The following is a 24,732-nucleotide window of genomic DNA, read 5'->3' as shown; positions in this document are numbered from 1 at the left end:
TTCTGGACTGCAAGGGACAATGATATCATGTCTCTCAGGGGAGCCCACGTTAGAAAATGCTTATCCTGGATCGATTGTGATGTCCACCCTGTCCCCCTCCCTGCAGAAACACTCCTTCCTGGGCCAAAATGCTGCTCCCTGAATGCTGACTCTGGGGTTCAGACACAGTACCCCGGGTGCACCTTCCTTCCCCAAACCTGCCTCAGTTTGGGCTACTGTTGTGGGAGTTGCTGGCCCTCCCCCATCAGGAGCACCCCTCCTATGTGCCATTATGGCCACCTGGACTGGCCCTGTTTTGCAAGAGCTGGGATGGGACGCTGACCCTCCTGGTGTGGTGGTCTTTTGGGGGCCTTGGTTCAATCCAGTGGTTCCAGTCTTGGGATCCGTGTGTGATATAAAGCCATCCTCTTGGCATGGTCCCACTCGGCTCCCTGGGGACAGTGGGCCTTGTAAATGTGAGTCCTGAGGAGTTGCTGGAAGAAGCTAGCTCCTAGGCAGGGGTGGAAGCAACCAATGGCTTCCTCTGGCCCTGGTGGGTACAGGATCACTGAGGTGGGACAGGTGAGGCAGTGAGGCAGCCAGAGAGCTTGGAACCAGCGAAGAGCCGGGAACCACTTCCCCAAGTGGGAAACTGGCCTCCCGTCTCCTGTGGCCCCTCTCACTCCCACCCGGCAAGCTGAGGGACTCTCTGCTGGCCCGCTCCTGGGGGAGCCTCGGCTCCCAGGCCAGCCTATCCCTGCCTCCTTCCCTGCTCTCCCTGAAGGCTCTCCTCCTCTGCCTCTCTCACCCCCTCCAAGAGAATAACCGCCCCTGACCTCCCTGCCGCTGCTGCCGCCACCTCTGCCATTCCTGTGTGTGTTTTCCTCTCTCCCCTAATCCAGCTAATTTTCTGCCCTCCCCAGGTCTGATGACAGCGACTCCTCTTTGTCGGAGGTCCTGAGGTACACACAGAAAGTCTCTTGTGTTTGGTCCCCTCTGGCTCTCTTCTCTCATTTCTGCCTCTCGCTGCACCGGCCCCTCCCGCCTGCACCCCTGTCCTCAGCATGCAGCCCCTCCTCTCCCAGAACCCTGCCTCCCCTCCGCCATGTCCCTCCTGAGACTTCTTCCTGCCCCGTGGTTCCTCTCTCTCAAGGTGGCCCCGTGGCCTCTGACTGTGCCGGGCCTGGCTGGAGCTGGGGGCTTGGGGAGGGGGTGCGGTTGCTTGTGGCCCACCCTGTTCTCTTCTCCCTCCTGGCCTGAGCAGGGAGGGGCAGAGCATGGAAGCCTGGGGTGGCTGGGGCCAGAGCTGAGCTGCTAAGGGACGGAGGGCAGGGGAAAGGCCGTGGGCGCCGCAGCTGGGCTGCTGTTCTTTTCATGGGTGTCGGTGGCTCCGGTGGCTGTGCTTAAAATCCTTGTGACTTAACTTATACCAGTAGGGGGAGCCTTTAAGACGTTGGCTGGCGGGGGACGGGTGGGGAGGCGCCAAGGAGGTCCCACATCTCTTGGTGTGCAGATGTGCAGGTGCCTCCTGCCACCTCAACCTGTGGGATGACCAGAGGCTGTTTCCCCGGCAATCCAGCACAACACCCCACAACCCGGAGCGAGTCTCAGGACCTGGAGGGCCTGAGCCCCCAGCAAGTGAAGGGCTCCGATCCGCTCTCCAGCCCTGGTGTCGACCTTTGTTAGTTTGCTTTTCCCCCAGGAACTGCTGGCCTGGACAGCCAGCCTCTCACTGTAGGGAGGACTCTCCTTTCACCAGTTTCTATTAACTGGCTAACTCGGCCCACACCAGTGTCATAAGTGGGGAGCAGGAGCATCCTGGGGAGCTATTGCGCATGTGCTTGGTTGGCAGCTGGGTGTGTCCAAGCACTGGTCCTGGAGGGAGGGCGTGACCAAGTCCACAGGGTCTGTTCCAGAAGCGCTGTTGGGGTAGGACATTGATCATTTCAGTAAACCCTTGGCTACAGGGTCGATGTCAGGAGCAGCATTCTCCTTAAAAAAGAACTAGAATATATTTCCAGTTATAACTCAGCCAAAAGGCCCTCACTAAGGAAATAAAAATCATCCTCAGAGCCCCCAGGAGCCTGGTATAGCCAAACCCTCACACTCACTGGCCTCTGCCTGATCACCTCTCAGGGCAAGGAGGTGCCGTTCCAGGTCCGTATAGCCTCCTTCTAGAGAGGCCACAAATATCCTAATCCCGAGCTCAACTGGGGTCCCTACAGGGATTTATCCCTTTATAAATGACAGACGCAGACCTGCCCATGCTGGTCCAGCAGGGGCCCCTGGGTGGGTGTGGGCAGGTGAGTCTCACTGGTTGGGAGGTGCCAGCCACAGAGGCTAACACTACCAAATGGAAGTTGTGCAGGGCGCCTGGGAGGGTGGTGGCCTGGGTCCTCCCTCTCTGCTCCCTTCCCCTCACACTGCGTAACTGAAGCAGCGTGGAGACTGTTGGGAGCTGCAAGGGTCAATTCCAGCACTTGGGCCTTTGCCCTGCCCGCCTGGGGCCTGACTGCTCTTATGTCTCAGGGTCTGGATCAGACAGCATCAGATGGGGACTCTGAGGGCAGGGCCCATGCTTCTGCTCTTTCCAGTGGGGCCTATCATGGGATTTGCTCCCCCAGAATTGTTCAGGCTGGCGACTGGCTGTTACTCTACCAGATGGTCCCTGCTGCCCTGCGCAGCCCTTCTCTGCTCTCGGACCTTGGTGGAGTTTGGCTGAAGATCCTGGAGTCTGTCATTAGGCCCTCATCTCCTCCCTGCCCGGACCCTACCTCCCCCATGTACCTTGATCAGCCTAGCTATAGTATCCCCGGCTGACAGGCATGTCCTTTCTCCCTCTCTCCCGGGAAGGGGCATCATCACCCCCGTTGGAGGAGCTAAGGGTGCACGGACAGCCCCGCTGCAGTGTGTGTCTGTGGCCGAGGGCCACACCAAGCCCATCCTCTGCCTGGACGCCACAGACGAGTTGCTTTTCACAGGGTCCAAAGGTAAGTGGAACTATGGCTGGCCAGATAGGGTTAGGGTCCCTCACCCACCCTTCCTTGCCAGAGTGAGCTATGAAGCAGATAAGAACACAAAGCTCCCATGAGCTGAGGCTCAGAGGTCAACTTGCTTACCACTGTGTCCCTTGCCTTGGCTCAAGGCTCCCACCCCATGCAGCTGGCCTTGCTGACTCCACCTAGCACGTCTTCCAGATCTTCCTTAGAAACTTCAGGAAGCTTCTCAGGTGTCCAGCCTACAGGCACATCTTGGTCCTCCAACACCACCACTCTCCAGACATCAGCCGGCATCCGTAGCTAAGCCAGTCCTCTGACCTCAGCAGCAGAGCCCCACAGACTCATGCTTCTAAGACACAACAGCACAGAAATTTGACCAGCAGAAAGTACACATCTGTAGTAGTCGTGTGTGCGTGCATGCGTGCGTGCGTAATAGAAACACAGGCATGTGTACATATACAGATATGTGCATCCACAGCAGGAGGGAGGTAGCAATAAAGGGTATGACTGATTGTCTTTCAAGTTTTCCTTATTCAGTTAGGCAGTGTTGGCATCTGTAGGAATAGGCACCAAAGGCTTAGGAGTTTTGTTTTAGCTCAGGATACCTTGGACTAGCCCTGTTTTAAAGCTCTCGCCAACTTCTTTCCCCTGAGTTTTTCTCGAGCACATGCACATGTACATAAGCATGTGTCTGTTTTTCTTTCTGTCAGACTTAGAGTTCCTTTCTCCAGATCCCTCTGACCCTTCCCTTGACAGGCCAGTGCAGGAGAGCTGCCTGCCCCCCACCCCAAACCGCCACCCTCTTCCCATGGCTGACATCACTCCTCTCCTCCTGTCTCCTCCCCTCTCCCACAGACCGAAGCTGCAAGATGTGGAACCTGGTAACGGGGCAGGAGATCGCAGCTCTAAAGGGCCATCCCAACAATGTGGTCTCCATCAAGTACTGCAGCCACTCGGGGCTGGTGTTCTCCGTGTCCACCTCCTACATCAAGGTGTGGGACATCCGGGACTCAGCCAAGTGCATTCGGACTCTCACGTAAGTCCCTCCGTCTGCCCTCCAGTACTGGGCTGCAGCAAACCGGGCTGCTAATATTCTTTCCAGCCCAGGTGGTCCACTGAACCCAACCCAAACTGGCCATGTGGACACAAAGGCCCTTACTGCCCTTGGTCTTGGCTTGACTCTGGGGAACACGATGAGATCTCTTGGTTTGGGGGACAAACCAAGTTTCTGGGGCAGCAGATTGGTGAGCCTTTGGCCTGCCTGGATCCCACCTTTGCCCCAATCCCCAAGCCCTGTCCTTTGAGATACCATGGATAATAAACAGGAATCTGAGGAATCTGGAAACAGGGTGAGACCAGCAGATGGCAGCAGCCTTCAAAACCAGGCCAGCCACCTGTGAGGGTAGATGGCCACAGGCATGGTCCTGAGTCCTGGCCCTGACAGCCCCAAGCAGACACAGGGGAGACTGAGCCAAATGAGCACCATAAAAGTCATATTTTGTCCTTCTATGTACATTGTAAACCCCAATCTATTATTTAATTTGATCCTTAAAAAGTTAACCGAGGATTTTAGGGCAGTGGAAGTATTCTCTGTGATTCTATAGTGGGAGATAAACCCACAGAATGTACAACATTAAGAATGAGCCCCAACGTATGTGATGGACTTGGGTGATGATACGTCAATGTTGGTCCACTCTGATGTGGGCTGTTGATAACGGGAGGGGGCGGGAGGGGGCTGTGCATGTTGGGGGGAAGGAGGTGTATGGGAAATCTCCGTATGTTCCACTCCGTTTTTGCTACAAGCCTTAAACTGCTCTTTAAAAAAGAAAAAAGAAATCTTAGGAGAAAAGTTAACTGAAGGGATGTCATGGCCTCTTTTCACAGATGAGGAAGCAGTGTGTTGTGTCTGGGGGAGGTTGAGGGATTTCCACAAGGCCCAGGTTCAAACCCAGTCCCCTGCCTCCGTCTTACAGTCCTCCCAAGGCGGCTGGTGTACTTTAGTACAGAGGCTGAGCTGGGGCTGGAGTGGTGCTCTCCCCTTGGTCCCACTTCTAGGGAAATTTGTTCATCTCTGCCAGTCCTCATCAGGCTTCCTGGAAGAAGCCCGTTATCCGGGCCGGTCTCAGGGAGCTTTTATTAGTTTCCTGGCCTGCATGGATGGACTGTTTTGATCTCTAACTTGGCCTCTTTTTCCTCCTGGGCAGGTCCTCAGGCCAGGTGATCTCAGGTGACGCCTGCGCTGCCACTTCAACCCGGGCCATCACCAGTGCCCAGGGGGAGCACCAGATCAACCAGATGGCCCTCAGCCCCTCTGGCACCATGCTGTATGTGGCCGCAGGCAATGCCGTCCGAATCTGGGAGCTCAGCAGGTCAGTGAGCTGCCTGGGGAAGAAGCTTGGCATGGCCCCAGGGAGCTTGGGATGACCAGCCCTAAGGTGGGCAGGACCTCAGTTGGGTTCCCAGTCCTACAAGCTGCTGAGCTGTGCCCCCTCCTCTGAAATCCCTGGGTCCCATGGCAGCATATGTCTAGGTTCTTGGTCTTGCTTGGAGGAGGAGGAGAGAGAACTCTAGCCAGGCCTGTTTGTCTCAGGGAAGACCCCACCCTGATGCAGGGTCCCGTCTAACCCACTGCTCTTGGCTGGGCCCCTCCCCGCTGCAGGTTCCAACCCATTGGCAAGCTGACTGGCCACATTGGCCCCGTGATGTGCCTGACGGTCACCCAGACTGCCAGCCAGCATGACCTGGTGGTGACTGGCTCCAAGGACCACTACGTCAAGGTATCTGAGCTGCTCTGCTCCAAGACCTGGTTGGGGTATTCTGGGTGTTTCTACCACTTTCTTTCACCTTTGCCCCCGGTTGTCTTGGGAGTCTTCATGAAAAGTAAGGAGACTTCTGGGGATTTATGCTGAAGAAAGCACCCCAAAGAAGGCAGGAAGGTGTGCAGAAAATTTCAGCATTATTAATTCATTAAAATTAATGCATTTTTAATTAATAAAGCCGCAGCATTATTTTGTAAGTGCTGAACAATTTAGAAACAGCCCAAATGTCTAAGGACAGGTGGGAAAATCCCCTGATCAGGATGCAATATGGCTATTAAAATGATCAATAGGAAGAAGAATCACAAAGCCTACAAGCAACTAATTTGGTTTGCTCTCTGAATATGCAGTTGGAAGCTGGAAAGAAGCATATCTAAGAGAGACGGGGAAGGACTGTGGGGCATTTCTCCACAGCAGGGCCTGGGTCCTGGCCTCCCCATGCCAACCTCCTACCCCTGCCCCTCTGGGGCTCTCCCATCCCTCCCCTCCTCCCCCAGATGTTCCAGCTCGGCGAGTGTGTGACAGGTACCATTGGCCCCACTCATAACTTTGAGCCCCCGCACTACGATGGCATCGAGTGCCTGGCCATCCAGGGAGACATCCTGTTCAGCGGCTCCCGCGACAACGGCATCAAGAAGTGGGACCTGGAGCAGCAGGAGCTCATTCAGGTGTGGGTGGAGGGGAGGAGAGGGTGGCCAGGGCCAGTGCCCCAGGCAAAGCTCCCCTAGTCTGCCTGTCCCCCACCCAGTTCCATGTCTGTCCCCCCAGCCCCCTGCAGCCTCTCCTGACCCCACGTCTCACCTTGGGCCCCTGCTCTCAGCAAAGGCTTTCTGGTCAGCCCTTGGGTTTGAATGTGAAGCTCAGTCTCCAGATTCCCTCTCCTGGGAGCCCTTCTGTTTGAGCCTGACCTCTCTGAGGGCACCAGGTTTCAGGGCAGATCTTAGCTTTGAACCTGGGGGCCAGGGCACAAGGACCCATATCAGGGCTCCTGAAGCCCTAGGCATAACCAGCCCTGCCCAGCGCCTAAGACTGATGAAGCCCATCTGCGGGGCAGCTGTGCAGACCAGGGGAGCCTGGTGGCAGCCCTCTGTCCCTAGCAGGAGGGGCGTGTGCTCCTGGGGCCCCAGGGCAGGTCCTTCCCCGCCTCCTCACCTCCCCCAGCCCTCACCAGCCCTGATCCTCCCGCAGCAAATCCCCAATGCCCACAAGGACTGGGTGTGTGCCCTGGCCTTCGTCCCGGGCCGCCCCATGCTGCTGAGCGCCTGCCGCGCGGGCGTCATCAAAGTCTGGAACGTGGACAACTTCACGCCCATTGGTGAGATCAAGGGCCACGACAGCCCCATCAATGCCATCTGCACCAACACTAAGCACATCTTTACAGCCTCCAGGTAGGTGCTGGACAGAGAGGGCTGCCTTTGTACACGTCCCTCTCCCTGGTGTGGGAAGGACAGCTGGGAGGCTCAGGGCCACACAGCTTTCCTGAAGACTCGGCTCACAGAGCAGACCCCAGGGCACCCTCCTGTTTATCCCAGCTGGTGCCAGCCTTCACTGAGTGCCTGTGTGCCAGGCACTGCACCAGGCAGGGGTCAGAGAGCCTCTGAGCCCAGGGCCGGGACTTGCCCACCTGTCTCCATGCTCTTCCTGCCCCCACACAGCAGTGCCACCAGCAGTCTCCGCCCCATCCAGGTGGCTCTCAGACTGCAGAGCAGCCCTGCCAGCCCAGACCACAGCTCCCTCCAGCCCCAGCCCCGGTCCCCTGCGCAGGCAGCACCCAGGCCCGTGGCCCCAGGGGTACACCTCAGACGGGTTTCTTCTTTTTCCTTCTCGTTCCGACCATGTCCCTTCTCTCCCTCTCCCCTTCCTGTGTCCTCCTGCCTCTCCTTTGTGCCTCTCCAACTCTTTCCCCCAACAGTGACTGCCGGGTAAAGTTGTGGAATTACGTCCCTGGACTCACCCCCTGCCTTCCTCGCCGAGTCCTGGCCATAAAGGGCCGCGCCACCACCCTGCCCTGACCCTCCCCCCCCCCCCCCCGCCCCGGTCTCCTCTCTCGTTCTTCCCCTCTTTCCTTTTTCCCTGTCTTTTCCCCTCTTCGGTCTGAGCTGCTTCTTCACGGTATGAGATCATTTTACTCTTCTTGCTTACTGTCCCTTCCTGTCCCTTCCTGTCCTGCCTGGCCCAGAGAGATTGCTCACCTGCCCCTCTCCACCCGCCTTCCTCTTCCCAGCATGAACAGCGGGACAGAGTCCCAGGAGAGGGATGCCAGGTAGCAGAGAGCAGGGAGGGAGCGTTCAGGTGGACAAACAAAAGAGTAACAGAGAGGAAAGCCCAGGATGACAGTCCCCCAGGGCCTTTGAGACCCCAGGCACCTCCCTCGCCCAGCGCTCCTCCACCCTGTGGTCCGCCCTCCTCCGGGCAGTGTCTACCCCCCAGTCCTGGCCACACGTGGGGAGTGGGGGAATCAGCATCCAGCTGGGCCCACTCCGGGAGCTGACCAGCCCCCTCTCTGTCCTTCTCCCAGTGACCTGACGGTGAAGTTCTGGAGCATACGGCGGTTACCAGCGGCCAACCCTAGGAGTTAGGTCAGGGCATGCCTGGACCCTCAACCCCAGCAGCCTTCACTGCATGGAAGGGAAGCTGTGGCCTGACCAGACTGGCTAGCGGCACTGGGGACCGAGGGTGTGGCCCCTCTCCTGTTCCGCTTCCTCTCCCTGGGCCATAGGATACTATCACCTCCGTTCCTCCCTGACTCTTAGGAGCCTCCTGGTGACAGAAGTTGGAGAGGAAATCAAGCTGTGAAGCCAAAGGGCATTACCCCTCTTCTCTCTCCCCTGGAAGTCCCCTGGGGTTCCCTCCATCTGGCCACATGGTCTCCTGCTGAGCTAGCCCTGCTGCAGGCCATTGGTCCAGGGTGGGACCTGTAGGGGAGGGGAAGCAGCTTCTGCCCATCATGCCCCTCTGATGAGCGCCCAGCTCAGCCTCTGTACCACTTCACCTGCCTCTGAGCCCAACCAGGTAGTCCTCAGGTAACCATGGAAACCAGGTGTAGGCAGCTAGGCCTTGCAGCTGACCTTGAACCCCGTGGCCAACAACATCTAGTCCCAGTGGGCCTGAACCATTCCCTGGGGTCCCATTCTGATGGAGGCCAAGGTGGAGCTACTAGAAAGATTCCCTTGAGGAGATGGTCAGGAATACTTCATTTTTTTAATTTATTATTTTTTTTTTAATTTTTTTTTTTTGCTGTTGCCTCCTGGAAACCGACTTGAAGTTCCCTCCCACACATTCTTTCCCTCAGCTTTAGGGACTTTGCTCCCCAGCACTCCGGGGCCACCTCCTCTGTTTGCTTTGCAAAAGAGAGAAATGCCCTGTGCCACTCTTTGCAGCCCTGACCTATCCCCAGCTCTGTCCCTGGGGATGCTTCTAGTGCCCCCCTGGCCTCTGGGCCGCCTGAGCTTCAGTGCCTTCCTTCGCCCCGGGGCCTGGCCCTCGTGCTGGGCAGCCTTACGCCAACCATGCCCGCTGCGCCACATGTGTCTTCTACTCAAGGGGTCTCATGTCCACCACCCCTGGAAGGCGGGGGAGCTCACCCCACACAGCCCAGGGCTGGGGAGCCCTGCTCCCCGGACTCTCACATGGTCACATAGGAAGCAGCTTGGTGGCCCTGTCCACTAGGAAGCTGCTTGGGTGGTGAGGACTGCCCAGCACCTTGCCCCTCCCTCCCAGTCAACCCATCGTCTCACCCCTGAATAGGACAAGGGGTCTTTTCAGCTTCTGTCCTTCTGGTTATCAGGAGGCACATTCTCAAGCCTTAAAAGCGGCATGGGGCATGGGCCTCCCTAGAGATTGGAGGTCAGATGGCAGTTAGTTCACTGAGCCGCTCCCTCCCCTGGGGCGGGAGGGGGCCAAACCAGTGTTCTGGCGCCCCCTGTTGGACCCACTCTGAATTCACAGGAATGGGAGGGGCCAGCTCCGTCCCTTACTCCTGGCTTCTCCCCAAGCCTGTCCACATTGTTTTCCATTGCTTCACTGGTCTGGTGCTTCCCGGCCCCAGTCTGGAAGCCAGGATTCCCAGATCCGTTCGGAGGACATGGTGACCTATGGACTTCCCAGTTAATGGCGCGATGTTTCTGTCCTGAGCTCCTCTCCGTCTGTGGCTGGGGCTGTTGGAGTCTGCTCCACGTGGGCCCTGGTGGGTAGGGTCAGGTCCCAGTGAAAGCTGAGGCCTGCCACCCTCCTTGAGCCCTCCTCAGAGCCACCCCAGAGGCTAAGGAGGCCGTCCTGCTTGTTGGCGGCCCCTGCTGGACATGGCATTGAGTCTGGGTGAGCATGCTGATCTCCTGGAACCTGGACAGTCTGTCTGCTTCGACTGGAAGTCCTTCTTACTCTTTCCATCCCTGGAGTGCTGGCTAGCTCCCTGTGCACTCAGAAGTGACCACAAGTCTCCCCCTCCCCGTCCACCCCTCCCCGCCTGAACAGAAAGCTTCGACCTTCAAACCCGTCCGCATGACCGTTTACAACTACAGAAACACGTGGAGACTTGTGCCCCCTCCCCTGCCCCCATGGGCCAGGGAGGCCCCATCGTGGGGCCACCCCTGCCCAGGTGACTGTACTGTAGCTGCAAGGCCTGTCCGAGGTGTGGTCTCACGGCCCTGCGAGAGGTGCTCATCAACATTGCCCGCTCTTCGCCATTCCTGATGGGTCACTACCTCACAGCGGGGCTGGCTCTGCTGTCCCGGCCAGTGTCATTGACTCTAAACTTGAAGTCCTTTGAGAGCCCTGAGCCAGTCGTCTCTGAGCCACCCAGACCTGTGGTGTACGAGCGTTGGAGTCACCCACTCTTTCCAGAGGTGTCCATAGTCGGGGCAAGTCCCCGGTCACTGCACAAGCATCCAGAGTTGGAAGCACAAACTGGTTGTGATTTGAGCACAATGTCAGGGTTCTCACGGGCAGTGTGCACAGTCCTGGGCCTGGGAGGCTCCTCCCAGGTTGACCTTGTCCCCTGTTATACCAAGGATGCCCGTGTCTAGAATTGGTGGGTGCCCTTGCTGAGGCTAGGTCTTGGCTTGTAATCGTCATTTTACTTCTTGTGCCCATCCTAAGGTCTGAGCCCAGGCCACATCTGTATGTTGTGGGCCCAGGGAGTAGAGCCCTCCCGTGTCCCCACACCCCAGGGCTGGCTCCCAGCCCTACCAAGCCTAAAGAACTTGGCCCCAGACTCCCTGCCTCCTGGGTTGAGCCCCTGTCCTTGCTTTTGAAGTGGATTGGCTTCCACCCAGGAGGATGGTGTCCTCCATCCCCGCTGCCTGCGGGCCCCCTCAGCACAGTCCTGTGTCAGGACCTCGTTCTCAGTATTAGCCAGTTAGTATTTGATTTTACTCTAGTGACTTGGCCCCTCTGAAGCAACCAGAATCCTCCAGGGTCGCATCTGGAGCTCCATGGGAGATTGCCAAGGAGAGAGGTGGACAAGAAGGCAGAGGTTAGCCCGGACAAGCCTGGTGGTCAGGGTACCACCAGCCACTCAGGAAGGGACAGCTGTGGCTCTGGGAGTGGCCTCCAGCCCACCCACCCTTGCCCCAGCTGCAGCCTTGGAAACTCCGCCTTGAGTGGTCCAGCCCTGTTGCCCACCTAGGGCCCTGTGGCTTTGGCAGAGGGCAGTTGAAAGCACAGACCCACCGGAAAGAAGACCCTGAGTGGCTGGAATTTCCTTGTGCCCCCCCAGTGTGGTGGGGACAGAGGCAGGCGGCCTTGTGAAGTCAAGGGAGATGTCTCTCTGCCCTGCCCCCACACCCCGCCCTGGCTCTTGGTGGGGCAGTTCCTGATGGAGTCTGGGCTGGGTGCAGGCACACCCCTCTGGCTGTCTGGACCCTGCCTGTGCCTGGTATGTTTGCATGGGCAGGGCCTGCCCTGCAGGAATGGTGAATTCCTTCCCACTGTGTGGCCCAAACCTGTGGCTTCTATCCCTTTGCCATCTCAGACAAGAAACTGCTTGCTGCCTTCTTTGCTGGGTATAGCCTCCTCCTGATCAATGGCCAGTGTCCCCCACAGGCCTTCCTGAGCCTGGGCCTCCTCTCCCAGCTCTCAAACCGTCACGGCCCTCTTATGTATAAGAACAAAATCTGCAGGGAAAGTTCTGTTTCTTCTCTGGCACCTTTGTTCTGTCCCTTATGTCTACCTCCCTCTGTCTCCAACACCCAAATGATCCCTCAGCCCCCACCACACCTTAATTCAATCCTTTAAACCTGTGTCCCTAGGGCCTTGCCAGGAAGAGGGAAGTAAAAACTGTTTGATGAAGAGCAGAGAGTCAGAGAAGACCCCTGAAGTGAATCAGGGTCCTGCCCTGACACCAGCTCTTTCCTAGCCATCACTCCGACCCAGGCTGCAGGGTTTTGTTGGGCTCTGCGATGTGACGAGCACAAGGTGTATATATATATATGTTTTGTACCTCTGCTGAGACTGTACATAATGTATGAAAGTTATTTAAGCCTCATGCTGTACATTTCTGTTCCTAGATTATGTGTGTGTTCTAAGAAGTTGTCATAAATAAAACCCCAACGACCCTTGTCCGTGGAGGCGTGGTCCCTGAGGGCTGCTGACCTTCGGCTGGTGGGCCTTCTTTTGAGAAGTTGGTGGTGGGCTGGTCTCTGACGAGAACTTCTTGGGCTGAGAGTTTGGGGCTTCCCTAAGTAGGAGGCAGAGCTTTGAGGGCATCACATACCTCTCCAGACTCCATACATTGCCTCCCAGGGCTGGGGCAGGTGCAGTTGGTGGAAGAGCAGGCACTAGCATCTATGAAGCACCTATTGTATTCTAGGCACTGTTCAGGACATTTTTTTTGTGGATTTTCACTACTCCACGTGAGAGGGGATATTCTCATTTTATGAAATGAGAAGTATCCCAGAAGGAGGTGACATATCCAGGCTCGTAGCTAATTAGGACAGAATCGAGATTTGAACCAGCCCTGCCCAAGCACAGCCCCCATTTCCTTTAATGTTCTGTGTACCTTCTCTAGGGCCTGGAATTCACAGTGTGCTGTAGAGACCAGACACGTCATCACCTTGCCACTTACGGAGAGAAGACAGAAATATAAAAAGTGCATATTAGAAAACAGCTCTACAATGGTTGTTGTTTTTTATTTCTAGATCAGTACTTTCCTGATCTAGATCAGTACTTTTCTTTGATCTAGTACTTTCTAGATCAGTACTTTCCTGATCTAGATCAGTACTTTTCTTTGAAAAGCTATAGTCCTGCCCTTTTCTTTTTTTCTTTTTTTGGTGCTGGGGATTAAACCCAGGGTCTCCGGCATCCAAAACGCATGCTTTTTACATCCCAGCCACAACTACATTCCCCTTTGATAACTGTGCACCCCTCCGTCAAGCGGGGGGATTCTGGCCCATCCTCTGGGCAAAGAGCTCCCTGAGGGGAGTCTGCATCTTCATCACCAGCAAGATCTCTAAAAGCTTTGCTTTCTGATCGCTGTACCAGGGAGACAATCGGGCCTCTCTTTGCTTACTTTCTTAAATATAAAAACAAGTTGCCTCCTCCACCTGCACGGGTCCTTGATCCTTGCTGCTTATCAAGACCCTCAGCTGGACGGGATCGAGCCAGTCGGTTCCTGGAGCCTGTGAGAGGCCGCATCATCACAGGTGGGAGGAAAGGGTTCCTTCAAGACCCTCTGGTTTTCAAATAAAGCCCCTGGAGAGTGAAAGGAGACCCTGAGCCATGGAAGGATTTTCCTAAGTCCCCAGTCCCCCAGAGGGCTACAGCTCCTGCTTTGGGAAGCAGGGTGGCTTCCTGAGGGTGGTAGTTTGGGGCTGGGTGTGTAAATGAAACCTGGAGACCAGGAGACCATGAAGATGCCGGGCCTTCTGTGGTGGGTCCTCCTGACATTGAGTTCCCCTCGGGGATGGCAATAAGTTTTTCCAAACTCAGGTCACCTTTATGTTGAGGACACCAATGTCCTTGGGTGGGGGGAGACAGGGTTAAGGGATTCCTTTTAACAATTTTTTTAAATTTTGGGGTGCTCTTCCCCCAAGATTATAAAAATAACATCTGCTTACTTTAGATATTTTGGAAAACAAAAGAGTCAAGAAAAATTCCATTTAGGATCTAAGCTATAGGGCAGTTTTCCCTGACAAGGAAATGGCACTACTCGGAATTTAATAAGAGAAATTTATTGAACTGGGTGGCATCTTAAAAGGTCATTTCCCGCCCCCCCCCCAATTTACAGATGAAGGGAAGTTAAGGCCAGAGAGGCTGCTAGGACTGGCCAAGGTCATATGGGACAGAGATGGCCCTAGAATTCATGACCTTGTGCCCTTAGCTTAGTTTGACTAAGATGGGGGGAATTTGTGAGGGGGGTAAGGGCGGGGTCAGAACAGTCTTGGAAGTGAGTTTTATCTCAAAGCACCTGACCTGTTAATAGATTTTTAACAACATCTACCATTTATCATTGGTTGCAGCAAAGCAAGACTGCTCCTTGGGGTTCAAAGGAAGGGGTGCAGGTGTGCTTCTGAGTCTTGTGATATTTCCCATTTACTTCCTTCTATAAAGTGTTCAGTTGATAAGGACTCTAATGAAAGGTGGGGGCAGCTGATGTGGGAGCCAGAGGACAGGCCAGGGGCAGTGAGTGAGAAGAGACTCTGACCAAAGTAGAGACCTTGTGGCCTTTAATGGCACCCTTGACATTGTTGGCCAAGGGACTCTAGCTGCTGTGGGAAAGTTCTATGGGGTGGAGAGGGTGAGCAAAGAGGGAACATGATGTGTTCTAGGAGACTTGGGTGCAGGTGACAGAGGCCAGGCACTGCAAGAACATAAGCAATGCAAACCAGGCCTCTGCCCCACAGTGGGTGGCACCAACCAAGTCAGAGCATGCGGGACCTAATTTTTTTTTAGGACATGTGTTATTGTCCTATAAATTTTGCCTAGGGCCCAGTGACTGAAAGTCAGGGGTAATAGGCAAATCTGGCTAGAGGGGGGAGAAGGGGCAGTAGATGGTCCCACATAGACCAGAGATGCTTCAGAGCCTGTCAGATGGGCCTGGGTAAGACTGACTGTAACAGGCAGTGAGAGAGAGCAGGTGCTCACCCTGGTATAGGGGAGGACACCTGGCTCTTTGGAGGAACAGAGGCCAACTCCTAGAATCCAGGCCTGAGCATTGTCTCTTGAGCTGTGGTTTGGGCTGTGCCAAGGTGCAGCCACAGTGCTGTTTTCCTAGGGCACCTATTCCTGAGCCACATCTTCAGTCCTTTTTATTTTATTTTATTTTATTTTTATTTTGAGACAGGTGCTTGCTAAGTTACTTAGGGCCTCGCTGAGTTGCTGAGGCTGAGCTTTGAACTCACAATCCTCCTGCCTCAGCCTCCTGAGCCGTTGGGATTACAGATGAGCACCACCACATCAACTCACTTTCTTAACTAGCAAGAGTGGACTTCATTGCTTCCCATCAAGAATACTGCCCAGCACAACAGGATTCTAGATCCCTCCCAGGTCCTGACATCCAGTTCCTGGTTCAAGCTGTTTCATATGAAACTACAAGCACTGGCCTGAGATCACTCAGCTGAATGGAAACAGGACACACTGAGGCAGAGCTGGGTGAGGCCAGCCTCGTCCCATATATTTATTGCAAAGAAGGCACTTAGGACAGACGGCCTTACCTCACACAGCCAAGAATGGACATCGACTTCCGCAAAACTACATGCTTTCTCCTTTTATTAGCAAAGTTCTTTGGGGACACATAATTTCTAGTGCAGGGCTCAGTAGCCTGGCCCTGCTGTCACAGTTTTAGGAACCTAGTGAGTGACACAGGCTCAAAAGACCTCCTGCGGGGCCTCCTCCTGCAGAAGCAGGAAGTGGTGGTCTTGGCCTGCAGCACCTTCTTCTGGGCTTCCAGGACGTAGAGGGTCTGTGTGGTGAGGCAGCCGACCACGGGGTCGGGGTCCTTCTGCATGTGCCTCAGGGCTGCAACACAGATACAGCTATGAGTCTTTGACCAGAGAAAGGCCACCGGGCTGGGCAAGAGGGATGGGTCCTGCTATGGGAAAGGAATAGGGTAGTGGAATGGGACTGGCATCTTCTAAGGTAGGACAGAGAGTCCACACTGCTCAGTTATAAGCAAGATCCAAACATGCCCAGAGCTTGGAGATGCTGGGCCAGCACTCATCCCCAATCCTTGTGGTCCACTCTACCTTCCCCTCCCTGTCTCTGCCCTCCACCGATAGAATAACGCTGGCCTCCCAGAGAGCTGCAGCCAGGGACTTGGCCACACTTGGGAACCACTCTGTCAGGGACACAGTGCAGAAAGGGGCGGTCACATCTCAGACAGATGGTGGAGGAGCATGGACGACAACACCAACAGTTCTGGAGGCTCCCAAGGAAAGGAGCTGGGCACACTTGGGGGCTGAGTCCCCCTAGGAGGAAGTTGGCCATCTCTCTTAGAGTTCAAGGAACCATCCTGACTGATGAATGGGGTCCAAGCAAGATGGCAATGGGGATCAACTCTGCTTTGCCCTTTTCAAGGCCCAAGTGACTCTGCACCTCCTGTGTTGCAATCTCAGGTGCCGGGAAGTTCCTGGAGAGAACACTGGGTCACCAAGGAAGCTAAAACTGGTGAGGTTGCGACCAGGGCTGATGGGACTCGCTCAGCACCTGTCCTGGGGCCCTGGCGTGCAGATTTTTGAGGAGGCGGGACTGTGACCACCGGCAGATCAGGCCCAGCGGCTTGTTGCGGGCCAGAGCCGGCCCCACCCCCAGTGCCTGCAAGGTAGGAGAACCGGCGACCCACGGGCAGGTCAGGCCCAGCAACCTGCCGAGAGACAGAGCTGACACACGCGCCTGCAGGGAACGCGGTCCTGCGACCCACCAGCAAGACAGGTCCAGCGGCCTGGCGAGGGGCTGGCCCATCCCCTCCCCCAGTGCCTGCAAGGTAGGCGGGACTGTGACCACCAGCAGATCAGGCCCAGCGGCTTGTTGCGGGCCGGAGCCGGCCCCACCCCCAGTGCCTGCAAGGTAGGCGTACCGGGGACCCATCGGGAGGTTAGGCCCAGCAACCTGCGGAGAGACAGAGGTGCCCCTCGCGCCTGCTGGGTAGGCGGACCTTCGACCGGCCAGCAGAGCAGACCTAGGGCCCGCCAGCGTGGTAGACGGATCGCACCAATTGGAGGAGGATCACAGCCACCACCTGTCCTGCAAGGGAGACTTTTCAACTATACAAGAGCAATATAAATAAATAGAGGGAAAATTTCAAAAACTGTTGTGTTTCACCAAGCAGAAAGAAACGCCAGCAGTATGAAAAGACAAGGAAAGAAAGGACCACAGGCAATGCAGGTCAACTCAACTCTAGAAGAGGTAATAGCTGCAACAGATGGAATGTCAGACAGAGAGGTCAGGATATACATGCTTCAGATGATCTGGAGTCTCAAGGAAGACATGAGACAGCAAAATCAGACAATGAAAGATCACATTGACAAGGAACTACATAAACAAATCCCGGAAGTAAAAGATCAATTTCACAGGGAGATAGAGGAAATAAAAAACAAACAAATAGAAATCCTAGAAATGCAGGAAGCAATAAACCAACTTAAAAATTCAATTGAGAATACTACCAGCAGAGTGGATCACTTAGAAGATAGAACATCAGACAATGAAGACAGAGTATTTCAACTTGAAAAGAACATAGACAGCTCAGCAAGTCTGCTAAGAAACCATGAGCAGAACATCCAAGAAATATGGGATAATATCAAAAGACCAAACTTAAGAGTCATTGGGATACAAGAAGGCACAGAGCTCCAAATCAAAGGAATAAACAATTTATTCAGTGAAATAATACGAGAAAACTTCCCAGACTTGAAGAATGAGACAGAACCCCAAATCCTAGAAGCCTACAGGACACCGAATGTGCAAAATCATAAGAGATCCACACCTAGACACATTATAATGAAGATGTCCAACATACAGAATAAGGAGAAAATTTTAAAAGCTACAAGAGAAAGGAAGCAGATTACATTTAGGGGTAAACCAATCAGGATAACAGCTGATCTCTCAACACAGACTCTAAAAGCTAGAAGATCCTGGAATAACATATTTCAAACACTAAAAGAAAATGGGTTCCAACCAAGAATCGTGTATCCGGCGAAATTAAGCTTCAGGATGGAAGATGAAATTAAAACATTCCATGATAAACAAAAGTTAAAAGAATTTGCAGCTAGAAAACCATCTCTTCAAAAAATCCTTGGCAAAACACTACAGGAAGAGGAAATGGAAAACAACAATGAAAACCAACAGTGGGAGGTAGGACAGTAAAGGGGGGAAAATAATCAAAGAGGAAAACAAATTAGGTTTAGCAGAATTAATAAACAAATATGGCTGGAAGAACAAACCATATCTCAATGATAACCCTAAATGTTAATGGCTTAAACTCACCAATTAAGAGACACAGGCTAGTTGAATGGATCACAAAACAAGACCCAACAATATGCTGCCTACAGGAGACGCATTTGATAGGAAAAGATATACATAGACTGAAGGTGAAAGGTTGGGAAAAATCATATCACTCATATGGACTGTGGAAACAAGCAGGAGTGTCCATACTCATATCAAATAAAATAGATTTCAAACCAAAGTTAATCAAAAGGGATAAAGAAGGACACTACATACTGCTCAAGGGAACCATACACCAACAAGACATAACAATCATAAATATATATGCCCCAAACAACGATGCTGCTGTGTTCATCAAGCAAACTCTTCTCAAGTTCAAGAGTCTAATAGACCACCATACAATAATCATGGGAGACTTCAACACACCTCTCTCACCACTGGACAGATCTTCCAAACAAAAGTTGAATAAGGAAACTATAGAACTCAATAACACAATTAACAACCTAGACTTAATTGACATATATAGAATATACCACCCAATATCAAGCAGCTACACTTTTTTCTCAGCAGCACATGGATCCTTCTCAAAAATAGATCATATATTATGTCACAGGGCAACTCTTAGACAATATAAAGGAGCGGAGATAATACCATGCATCTTATCTGATCATAATGGAATGAAACTAAAAATCAACGATAAAAGAAGCAAGGAAAAATCATGCATCACTTGGAGAATGAACAATAGGTTACTGAATGATCAATGGGTTTTAGAAGACATCAAGGAGGAAATTAAAAAATTCTTAGAGTTTAATGAAAACACAGACACAACATATCGGAATCTATGGGACACATTGAAAGCAGTTTTAAGAGGAAAATTCATTGCTTGGAGTTCATTCCTTAAAAAAAGAAAAAACCAACAAATAAATGATCTCATACTTCATCTCAAAATCCTAGAAAAAGAGCAAAACAACAGCAAAAGAAGTAGAAGGCAAGAAATAATTAAAATCAGAGCTGAAATTAATGAAATCGAAACAAAAGAAACAATTGAAAAAATTGACAAAACGAAAAGTTGGTTCTTTGAAAAGATAAATAAAATTGACAGACCCTTAACCATACTAGCGAAGAGAAGAAGAGAGAGAACTCAAATTACTAGCATACGGGATGAAAAAGGCAAGATCACGACAGACACTTCAGAAATACAGAAGATAATCAGAAATTATTTTGAATCCTTATACTCCAATAAAATAGAAGATAGTGAAGGCATTGATAAATTTCTTAAGTCATATAATCTGCCCAGATTGAGTCAGGAGGATATAGACAACCTAAACAGACCAATATCAATTGAGGAAATAGAAGAAACCATCAAAAGATTACCATCTAAGAAAAGCCCAGGACTGGATGGGTATACAGCAGAGTTTTACAAAACCTTTAAAGAGGAACTAATACCAATACTTTTCAAGCTATTTCAGGAAATAGAAAAAGAGGGAGAACTTCCAAATTCATTCTATGAGGCCAACATCACCCTGATTCCGAAACCAGACAAAGACACTTCAAAGAAAGAAAACTACAGACCAATATCTCTAATGAACCTAGATGCAAAAATCCTCAATAAAATTCTGGCAAATCGGATACAAAAACATATCAAAAAAATTGTGCACCATGATCAAGTAGGATTCATCCCTGGTATGCAAGGCTGGTTCAATATACAGAAATCAATAAATGCTATTCACCACATCAATAGACTTAAAAATAAGAACCATATGATCATCTCGATAGATGCGGAAAAAGCATTCAACAAAGTACAGCATCCGTTTATGTTCAAAACTCTCGAAAAACTAGGGATAACAGGAACATACCTCAACATTGTAAAAGCAATTTATGCTAAGCCTCAGGCTAGCATCATTCTGAATGGAGAAAAATTGAAGGCATTCCCTCTAAAATCTGGAACAAGACAGGGATGCCCTCTCTCACCACTTCTGTTCAACATAGTTCTCGAAACACTAGCCAGAGCAATTAGGCAGACGAAAGAAATTAAAGGCATAAAAATAGGAAAAGAAGAACTTAAATTATCACTATTTGCAGATGACATGATTCTATACCTAGCAGACCTAATAGGGTCTACAAAGAAACTATTAGAGCTAATAAATGAATTCAGCAAAGTGGCAGGTTATAAAATCAACACGCATAAATCAAAGGCATTCCTGTATATCAGCGACAAATCCTCTGAAATGGAAACGAGGACAACCACTCCGTTCACAATATCCTCAAAAAGAATAAAATACTTGGGAATCAACCTAACAAAAGAGGTGAAAGACTTATACAATGAAAACTACAGAACCCTAAAGAGAGAAGTAGAAGAAGATCTTAGAAGATGGAAAAATATACCCTGTTCATGGATAGGCAGAACTAACATCATCAAAATGGCGATATTACCAAAAGTTCTCTATAGGTTTAATGCAATGCCAATCAAAATCCCAACGGCATTTCTTGTAGAAATAGAGAAAGCAATCATGAAATTCATATGGAAGAATAAAAGACCCAGAATAGCAAAAACAATACTAAGCAGGAAGTGTGAATCAGGTGGTATAGCGATTCCAGATTTCAAACTATACTACAGATCAATAGTAACAAAAACAGCATGGTACTGGTACCAAAATAGGTGAGTAGACCAATGGTACAGAATAGAGGACACAGAAACCAACCCACAAAACTACAACTTTCTTATATTTGATAAAGGGGCTAAAAGCATGCAATGGAGGAAGGATAGCATCTTCAACAAATGATGCTGGGAAAGCTGGAAATCCATATGCAACAAAATGAAATTGAATCCCTTTCTCTCACCATGCACAAAAGTTAACTCAAAATGGATCAAGGAGCTTGATATCAAATCAGAGACAAGGCATCTGATAGAAGAGAAAGTTGGCTACGACCTACATGCTGTGGGGTCGGGCTCCAAATTCCTCAATAGGACACCCATAGCACAAGAGTTAACATCTAGAATCAACAAATGGGACTTACTCAAACTAAAAAGTTTTTTCTCAGCAAAAGAAACAATAAGAGAGGTAAATAGGGAGCCTACATCATGGGAACAAATCTTTACTCCTCACACTTCAGATAGAGCCCTAATATCCAGAGTATATAAAGAACTCAGAAAATTAGACAATAAGATAACAAATAATCCCATCAACAAATGGGCCAAGGACTTGAACAGACACTTCTCAGAGGAGGACATACAATCAATCAACAAGTACATAAAAAAATGCTCACCATCTCTAGCAGTCAGAGAAATGCAAATCAAAACCACCCTAAGATACCATCTCACTCCAGTAAGATTGGCAGCCATTACGAAGTCAAACAACAATAAGTGCTAGAGAGGATGTGGGGAAAAGGGTACACTTGTACATTGTTGGTGGGACTGCAAATTGGTGCAGCCAATTTGGAAAGCAGTATGGAGATTTCTTGGAAAGCTGGGAATGGAACCACCATTTGACCCAGCTATCCCCCTTCTCGGTCTATTCCCTAAAGACCTAAAAAGAGCATGCTACAGGGACACTGCTACATCGATGTTCATAGCAGCACAATTCACAATAGCAAGACTGTGGAACCAACCTAGATGCCCTTCAATAGACGAATGGATAAAAAAAATGTGGCATTTATACACAATGGAGTATTACTCTGCATTAAGAAATGACAAAATCATAGAATTTGGAGGGAAATGGATGGCATTAGAGCAGATTATGCTAAGTGAAGCTAGTCAAGCCCTAAAAAACAAATGCCAAATGTCTTCTTTGATATAAGGAGAGTAATTAAGAACAGACTAGGGAAGAAGAGCACGAGAAGAAGACCATCATTAAACAGGGTTGAGAGGTGGGAGGGAAAGGGAGAGAGAAGGGAAATTGCATGGAAATGGAACGAGACCCTCAGGGTTATACAAAATTACATACAAGAGGAAGTGAGGGGAAAGGGAAAAATAATACAAGGGGGAGGAATGAATTACAGTAGAGGGGGTAGAGAGAGAAGAGGGGAGGGGAGGGGAGGGGGGATAGTAGAGGATAGGAAAGGCAGCAGAATACAACAGACACTAGGATGGCAATATGTAAAGCAATGGAAGTGTAACTGATGTGATTCTGCAAGCTGTATAAGGGGTAAAATGGGAGTGCATAACCCACTTGAATCAAAATGTGAAATATGATATATCAAGAACTATGTAATGGAGGGGTAAGACAAGATAATACAAATGGAAGAAATGATTTACAGTAGAAGGGGTAGAGAGAGAAAAGGGGAGGGGAGGGGAGGGGAGGGGGGATAGTAGAGAATAGGATTGACAGCAGAATACATCAGACACTAGAAAGGCAATATGTCAATCAATGGAAGGGTAACTGATGTGATACAGCAATCTGTATACGGGGTAAAGTTGGGAGTTCATAACCCGCTTGAATCAAACTGTGAAATATGATGTATTAAGAACTGTGTAAGGTTTTGAACGACCAACAATAAAAAAAAATTTTTTAAATTAAAAAAAATTTAAAAAAATAAAAAAATAAAGATGGCAATGGGGGTGAGTGAGAGTGGGGTCTGCAGGGCCTTGACCAACACCCCCAAACCTAAATGCCCCAGAGCCAAGCCTCTTCTTCACTCAGCCTGGACGATCATTTTTGGAGAGCCATTCCTCATTCCTGAGCCTTCCCCACCAGCACGGCACCTTCAACAGATGGACGCAGTGGGCGGCTGGCCAACTCACCTGTATATGCATCCTCAACTTCATCCATCTCTTCCAGGTTGAGGGTTTGGATGATCTGGCCTGCAGGGGCACACAGAGGCACCTCAGTGGTGTCCTGGCCACCTCAGTGGTCCCCTGCCCCTCCTCAAATACTGCCCCCTTGGTCTGCCTTTCTTTCCTGTGGCCACCAGCCTCAGGTCTGAACATTTCCCATAAAGTCAAAATTTCTGTCCCTGATTTTCTAAAGGGTTCTGTCCAAACTGGGCCAGGTAGAGAGGCAAGCACCCCTCTGCTCCAACTCTAAGCCTCTCAGGACTTGCCCATTCAGCTAAAGGAAGGTCAGCCAACCCAACCAGGGGCTTCCTGCAGGGGAGGAGAGCAGGTGAAGGTGGTCGGTGTCATTACCAGAGTCCTGGAATAACTATGGGTCTTGTAACTACGTCCTGGGTCCCCCCTCAGTCTGCCTGATGGACCGTACACCAAGGACATAGTGGCTCCAAGAAGACAGAAGGCCGTACCTGCAAACCACACAGCTGCCTGGCGGACGAAGACCTGTGGGCTCTTGAAGAGAGTCACGCATTGGTTCAGAAACCAGATGGCTTTGCTCGCCTCCAGTTGCAGCTGTAAGGAGAGGTGTTTCATTACAGAGAGGCCATGGCCGGTTCTTCTGCCTCCTTGGACAGTCTTGAGACTAACCTGAGTTATTCCCTGAGTGCCAGAATCTATGAACACATTCTACACCTCCACTCCCTACCCCAGCTCCCCAAACTTATTTCCTCTGTTGCCGCAGTCCGGCTGCAGCAAATTAACCGGGGGGTGACGAGCAACTTGTGTAGACTGATACAGCAGGAGTAGGAGCCGTTTATTGTAGGACCGGGGGGGGGGGGTATTTATCCATTCCATACAGCTTATTTTAATTAACATAAATTAGATACAGCAGTCAACCAATAAGAAATCTCCACACTTAATGGCTCCCTGGTGCCACCTCATAAACCACTCCCCCTGGCAAAATGCCAGGCGCCAACCTGACTTGTTTATAGACTCTAACCCTCTGTGAAGCCTTTCTGGATGAACCAAGCCACAGGGGTCACTTTCCCTGACCTTGACCCAATAGGAGCCTAAAATTCATATAGATTTACCCCAATCTTTGGCTCACCCACATTTCTCCTATTCCCAACACTGGAACAGTGAACCTCATTTTGAAATATTGTCTATTTATAGCTTGACTTAAAATTTTCAATCTCATGCCACATTCTCTAGGCTGCAAAAATGGGAGTGTAGACATCAATCATGTCTATACCCTTCTATTAGAAGGAGGGCTGCATATAATTAAGTGTTCTTATAACTTCCTCCTCTGCCTTGGGATACCCCGTTTTCTGTGTCTACTCACACTTCCTCCCATGAAGGTCTTAGGATGATGTGTCCTTTCCTTTACACAATGACCATTAGCCTTAACCCCTCTCCATGTCCCCTTCTAGCTTCTTCTTTCCTACCCTCTTTTTTCATTTTGCAGTATAGTTTTTTAGTTTTTGTTTTTCCTTTGTTTTATTTTGGTACCAGAGATTGAACTCAAGGGCACTTAACCACTGAGCCAAACCCCATCCCTTTTTTGTATTTCATTTAGAGACAGGGTCTCACTGAGTTGCTTAAGGGCCTCCCTGAGTTGCTGAGGCTGGCTTTGAACTCACAATCCTCCTGCCTCAGCCTCCAGAACTGCTGGGATTACAGGCCTGCACCACCACACCCGGCTGCAGTCAAAAAGAAGGTGAAACCCATGGTTTTTCCCAACATTTTAAAAAAGTTTTTTAGTTACAGATGAAAACAATACATTTACTTTATTTATTTA

At 50.9% G+C, this 24,732-nt stretch overlaps 2 protein-coding genes across 8 annotated transcripts in view; one reads left to right on the top strand and one right to left on the bottom strand.

Moving 5' to 3' along the window:
• Kif21b (kinesin family member 21B) overlaps positions 1 to 12,354 on the top strand; it is a 47,942-nt gene extending 35,588 nt beyond the window's left edge. For 3 of the 7 annotated variants that reach the window (XM_078022569.1, XM_078022565.1, XM_078022567.1), the window contains 7 exons: positions 2,833 to 2,969; positions 3,834 to 4,014; positions 5,183 to 5,347; positions 5,638 to 5,755; positions 6,292 to 6,462; positions 6,983 to 7,182; positions 7,707 to 7,819. In XM_078022569.1, the coding sequence (XP_077878695.1) occupies positions 2,833 to 2,969; positions 3,834 to 4,014; positions 5,183 to 5,347; positions 5,638 to 5,755; positions 6,292 to 6,462; positions 6,983 to 7,182; positions 7,707 to 7,806 (1,072 nt within the window). In that variant the 3' untranslated portion in view covers positions 7,807 to 7,819. Of the gene's footprint in view, positions 1 to 902; positions 942 to 2,832; positions 2,970 to 3,833; positions 4,015 to 5,182; positions 5,348 to 5,637; positions 5,756 to 6,291; positions 6,463 to 6,982; positions 7,183 to 7,706; positions 7,820 to 8,312 lie in introns of those variants that run through there. The other 4 variants (XM_078022564.1, XM_078022566.1, XM_078022563.1 and 1 more) reach the window with 3 other exon arrangements.
• A 3,117-nt stretch (positions 12,355 to 15,471) lies between these two features.
• The window catches only part of LOC101964020 (maestro heat-like repeat-containing protein family member 7), a 46,765-nt gene continuing 37,504 nt past the window's right edge, over positions 15,472 to 24,732 (bottom strand). Inside the window, exons 20-22 of the mRNA XM_078024668.1 lie at positions 23,405 to 23,507; positions 22,908 to 22,967; positions 15,472 to 15,748 (exon numbers count right to left, since the gene is read on the bottom strand). Coding sequence (XP_077880794.1) covers positions 15,564 to 15,748; positions 22,908 to 22,967; positions 23,405 to 23,507 — 348 coding nt within the window. The 3' untranslated portion in view covers positions 15,472 to 15,563. The remainder of the gene's footprint in view (positions 15,749 to 22,907; positions 22,968 to 23,404; positions 23,508 to 24,732) is intronic.

This window comes from Ictidomys tridecemlineatus, chromosome 10, assembly GCF_052094955.1.
Source record: "Ictidomys tridecemlineatus isolate mIctTri1 chromosome 10, mIctTri1.hap1, whole genome shotgun sequence".
In the NCBI taxonomy this organism is placed as follows: Eukaryota; Metazoa; Chordata; class Mammalia; order Rodentia; family Sciuridae; genus Ictidomys; species Ictidomys tridecemlineatus.
Note: the sequence above shows the minus strand (reverse complement) of the source record. Positions and strands in the feature narration are given on the sequence as shown.